This window comes from Neovison vison, chromosome 7, assembly GCF_020171115.1.
Source record: "Neovison vison isolate M4711 chromosome 7, ASM_NN_V1, whole genome shotgun sequence".
Lineage (NCBI taxonomy): Eukaryota > Metazoa > Chordata > Mammalia > Carnivora > Mustelidae > Neogale > Neogale vison.
Genome location: NC_058097.1, coordinates 202497026 through 202502375, shown reverse-complemented (window position 1 = coordinate 202502375; position 5350 = coordinate 202497026). Strand labels below are relative to the sequence as shown.

The following is a 5350-nucleotide window of genomic DNA, read 5'->3' as shown; positions in this document are numbered from 1 at the left end:
TTATCAAAAATGTTTTTCTCACCAAGTCTTCAAAATGATGAGTTTTTATACTTACTGCCCTTTTCTATTGGAACTCAACCAGCCTGGAAGCCCTCACAGGACCGGGAGTCAAACGGGAGGAGCCCTGGAGGGGCAGTGCGGAGAGCAGGGCCACCAGCTGTGACAGGGCAGGGCAGAGGCACTGGGGTTCTTGGAAGCTCCAGCGAGGATGGGGACGGATGCTGACCGGGGGCCGCAGGAGCAGAGCAGCAGGGTCTGGAGGGACATTGAACGAGGGCTGGGGAAGGAGCCAGGCCTCTGCTGGTGTTCCTTCTGGTGTGCGAGGCGCGACGACCATCCCTTCAGCCCAACCCAGGGCCTGCCCTACCGTAGGTGAAACGCTTCTCTTGCTCTGATGAACTCATCTTTCCGCGGCGGTGGATTGTGGGCGGAAGGGGTGTGAGTGCAAGTTAGGGAAGGGCCCCCCGGTGGGGCAAGCCCCTTCCGAGAGCGGCTCTCCGCCCTTCCCCCCAAGATCCTCCACTGCAGGTGAACTGATGGGGGCAGGGGCGAGGGAGGAGAGCTCCCAGCAACGGCCCCGGGGCCAGGAGCCTGTGGTCTTCCAGCAGCGCGGGCTCCTCACCTCCTGGAGCACCCAGTGATCTTGCTCCTCGGGACCTGGAGAGACGCTGGAGGCTCCTTCTGGGAGAGGCAACACGGGCCGCCGGGCCTGACCCGCACACACAGAGCACTCAGAACCTGACCCTCGGGGGCTGGTCGGCCTCTTGCAGCAGCCAAGTCACCTAGTTACAAAACGGCAGGAAAGACACACTTCGGAGAAAGCAGAAGGAAGCTGACTTGGGGAGAGGGGACCCTGATTTGGGGCTGAGCCGTACCTGGGCCACTGCCCACAGCCAGGCCTCACCCTATAAGCGGTTAGGACTCTGGCAACCTAATTGCACTCCCTGGGCTTCCTTCCCCCGTGAAGACGTGACATCCGCTAAGCTTAAACACGGTCCAGCAAGACCATCAGGCCGCCGTCATGGAGAACCCCCAGAGCTCGGCTCCCGTGACCACCACCGTGATCAACATCCAGACGGAGACGCCTGTGCGGGACCACATCGTCTGGTCCCTGTTCAACACCATCTTCTTGAACTGGTGCTGCCTGGGCTTCGTGGCCTTTGCCTACTCTGTGAAGGTGCGTGTGCGGGGGGGGGCTCTCCCGGCAGGTGCAGGAGCAGTGAGCCCGCGGGGGTCCGCCTGGCCAGAGGGCGTGCACGTGTGTGTGCACTGGCGCGTGCGTGTGCGGGACTGTGTGTGTATGTGTGCGTGTGACTGACTGTGTGCGATGTGAGCGCGTGTGTGCACGCGCCTGTGTTTGCAGTGAGGCTGCAGGAGGGGGCCTGGGGATGGCCATGAGCAGCCTTTGTCCCCAGGATTCCAAGGACTCCCCTACTGACCAGTGCTGGAAGTCACAGCCCTCGGATGCACGGGAGGCTCTAAGGCTATCCCAGAAAGAACAAAGGAACTCACAGGAAACTGCCCCGACCCATGGCCTAGGGAGAGAGGCCAGGGAAGGGGCCAAGGCAGAGGGAGGACAAGCCCTGGGGTCCCCTGAGAGGCTGAGAGGCTGAGGAAGGAGAGGGAGGCCCCAGGAGGGAGGGGCCCACGGCGGCAGTGAGGGGGGTCCTGCTCAGGCTCTGGGGAATGGGAGGGTGAAGGGCAAGTGGACCCTGCTGCTCTGGGCAGGGACCACCCCGGGGTGGGGGAGGAGGCACCCGAGGACCCTGTCCTGACCCCACCCTCCATCTCTCCCCCGCAGTCCAGGGACCGGAAGATGGTGGGTGATGTGATTGGGGCCCAGACTTATGCCTCCACCGCCAAGTGCCTGAACATCTGTGCCCTGGTCCTAGGCCTCCTGCTGACCATCGTGTTCATCATCCTTTTTGTCACTGGAGCGCTGATGATTCCGCAGATGGTCAGACAGCATGGAGGCTACTAGGAGCTGCGCGTGGCCTGAGGCTCTCTCCTGGGCGGCAGCCTTTTCTGTCCGCGTCAGTCTACCGCTGCAGTCAATAAAGCGCTTGTGTGTGGGGTGCCGTGTTTTCACAGATTCCCCATCCTGCCTCTGAGAGCATGTGCCTCACTGCCCCCCTGTACTCTGCCCTGTGTTACGTGTGGGGCGGGTGGGCTCGGGCTGAGGCCTGGCCTGTGTCTGGCCGCCAGCTGCGGCAACACATGACGTTGGTTTTAGGTGGAGCTCCCTCTTCCCGGAGGTCCGCTGTCCTGATCGAATGGGTTTATCTGGAGAAGGCGGGCGCTGGGTGCAGAATGTCCTCAGCGTCCCAGGATCCCTCTGGCTGGGAGAGTTGCAGAGCTCCTGATACGGGGGTCCACGGTCTTCCCCAGGCTCCCTGTGCTCTGCTCTCCGGATAGCGGTGCACCCTTGCCCTGAGGGGAAGCATCCTTACCTCCTCCTGCCTTGGCCTCCGAACTGTGGACACCGGATGCCCCAAGGCCGACGCTCACCCACAACCGGTGGGACAGTGGTGTGAGGTGGGTTGGTAATACCTCCCCCTTCCTCTGCTGCACACTTCAACCCCTGCTGTGGTTCAGCCACACCTGTATCCCTGCCCCAACCGCAGCCCCCCACCTCGAGGGTGTGCCACAGGGCTTGGGGTACCCCGGGTGGAGGAGGGGCGCTAGCGGATCCGTGCCTCGGGGTTGGGTTGGAAGAGGGCCTGTCGCCCTGATCTCCAGCCGAGTGGGCAGGGAGGCAACTACCTTCCCGCTCAGGACACATCTATGCTCCCCCCCCGCCCCGCCCCCGCTGCCCCTTCTGGACTAAACCCGGGCATCTCTGCAGTCCTGCCCATCCATGCCCTCCTGGGATCCCCCCACACCAAGCCGGAGGGCAAAAACTTTCCCAAGTGCTGTTTGCAGAAGCCTGGGCTGCGGGGCCCCCCCCACCCATGCTGCCTGGCTCCTCTCTGGGCCGCCCTCCCGGTGTCCCACCATCAGCAGCCAGGATGGTCCAGTGACCTGTGCTTGGCCTGCAGGTGCCTCACCTCTCAGCTCTGATTGCAGAAGCCCCTCTTCCGAGGGGTGTGTTTGCTGCCAGAGAGGGTGGCCCGCCTTGCAGGACCCTACACCCCAGTGGGCGCAGCTCGGTGCGGTCGTGAGGGCTGGAACCCTCTTCCCGAGCTGTGGGTGGGAGGCCCGCCCTGCCCTTCCGGCCGGGACCTGGGGGCTGTGGCTGCACCCCTCCCTGGACCCCGCCAGCCCCGCAGGGATGGGAGCGGGCCCTTGCAGCGTCCCCCGCCCCCCACAAGGCCCACCCTCCCTGGGGCGGTCCCGCTGCGGTTCACACTGTGGGAGCTCGGGGAGCTGGTGCCTGCGCACTTGGGCACTTGGCGGCCCAGCCAGGGGATCCCCAGACGGCAGCCCAGCCGGAGGATGGGGAGTTAGCGTACTGTCCCTGCTGGTGGAGGGGGTGGCGAGGGGATGGAGCTCAGTCACCAGCGGGTTACGGTCCTTGCCAGGGGGAGGTGTTTTTGCCTCACTGCCACTTATTTTTACTACCATTTCTTTAAGGGTTCTATGATCTGACTTAAAAAGATAAAACTCGCAAAACAAGTTTTTGCCATTTTACCCATGGAAAGTGTACACGTGGCCTTTCATGTTTCTGGTGTGCGTAGCTGTCACGACTAGTTCGGACTGTGCCCCCCACCCCCGACATCAAGACATCAGGTACCCACGAAGCACAAACTACGTGGCGTCAACCCCACCCTAGAATGGCCCCCCCTGTGCTGCTTTGGGCGCCCCTTTAGCGGGATTTCAGGCTTCTTTTGCCTTGTTTGTCCGAACTGATATTTTCACGACTCCCCTGAGCCGCAGCAGGAGTCAGAACCTCTCTCTGGCTGACAGATATCGTGTCGTAAGGACATAATGTATTTTGCTTCTTTATTCATCGATCAATGGACGTTTGGGCGTTTCCAGTTTTCTTGGCTCCTAGGAATAAGGCTGCTGGAAACGTGCGTGTGGACACGTTTTTACTTCTCTTCAGTGCTCCAAGGAGTGCGATGATGGTCATGACACAGCTCGTGTAACTTCTTTTGAAAAGGTCGATTTACATGTTTCAGAAAGAGAGAAAGCACACGAGCAGGGGCAGAGGGAGAGGGAGAAGCAGACTTCCTGCTGAGCGCACAGCCTGGCCCGGAGACCACGACCTGAAACCAAGAGCAGGTGACTCACCGACGGAGCCTCCCGGCCGCCCCACCCGCAGCTCCGTGAGGACCCGCCAGCCGGCCTCCAGCCGGTGCGAGGCCTCGGTTTCTCCTTACTCTCACCAACACTTTGACCTCAACAGAATGAGAGCAGTCCCCCGATGGGCAGTGGCGTGTCGCCGTGGTCCGCCGTGGGCTTCCCTGGGGCGTGCTGCTGCCTTCTCACCTGCTCGTTGGTTGTTCCTGGTCAAGTGTCCGTCCCTTTACTCATCTGGCTGTTGGTCTGGTGGTTCACCTGGGCTCTGGACACTGTCCCTTGTCAGACACGGGGATCTCAAGAGCGCTGTCCTCTTGGAGGTTGCCTTCTCACCTTTGACGTACAAATGTTTTAGTTTGCTGAAGTGCAATTTATCTCTTCTCTTTTGGTGCTTAACGTCCCATTTAAGAAACCCGGTGCCTAATCCAAGGTCCCAAAGTTTATTCTCATATTTCTGTCTGTTCTGTAGTTTAAGCTCTTCTGTTGGGTCTTGGATCCGTTTCAACTGGACTTGTGTGTAGTGTGACTGTCGTCCTTGCCGCGTGGGTCTCTGTTGTCTCAGCACCGTTGGCGCCCTTGTTGAAAATCAGTTCACCGTACATTTTTGTGGGTTATGATTGGACTCTAAGCTCTCTTCTGTTGGTCTGCATGTCTGTCCCCAAGATAGTGCCCCACTGTCTGGGTTCCCGTGGCTTCGCAGTCTGTTTTGAAATCAGGAAGTGTGAGCCCCTATGTAACCGTCCCTCAGAACAATGTACTGCCTAAAATACAACCCATGAGAAATCATACTAGCCACCAGGCATGCTAGATGAAGGCTTAAGAAAAACAGGTACGGGGAACAAGCTTCTGGGGGAGAGGACGATACGCACCCTTGAAGCCGAGCCGCGGGCGACGCCGCCTGCCTCATTTCCGTTGCCCCCTTCGCCCGAGAGCACCTGTAGACAACCCTTCTGTGTGGGCTCGCTCCCTCTAGGTCACAGACTACGGGACCAGACAGACTTCGCCTTTCCTCTTACTTATCTACAAGACTCATGGTCTTGTTGGTTGTCCCCTCCTTTCCGGTAAATATGAGACCAAGGGGTCTTCTCTCCTGTTGCCCCCCCGCCCC

The 5350-nt window shown here is 60.2% G+C and overlaps 1 protein-coding gene across 1 annotated transcript; it reads left to right on the top strand.

The window, feature by feature from the left end:
- Window positions 1–973: 973 nt before the first annotated feature.
- LOC122913701 (interferon-induced transmembrane protein 1-like) lies at window positions 974–2111 on the top strand (the record flags this gene model as incomplete). Its single annotated transcript, XM_044260347.1, has 2 exons — window positions 974–1177; window positions 1802–2111. Coding segments are annotated over 2 exons (384 nt in total), but the record flags the coding sequence as incomplete, so codon positions are not given.
- Window positions 2112–5350: the final 3239 nt, after the last annotated feature.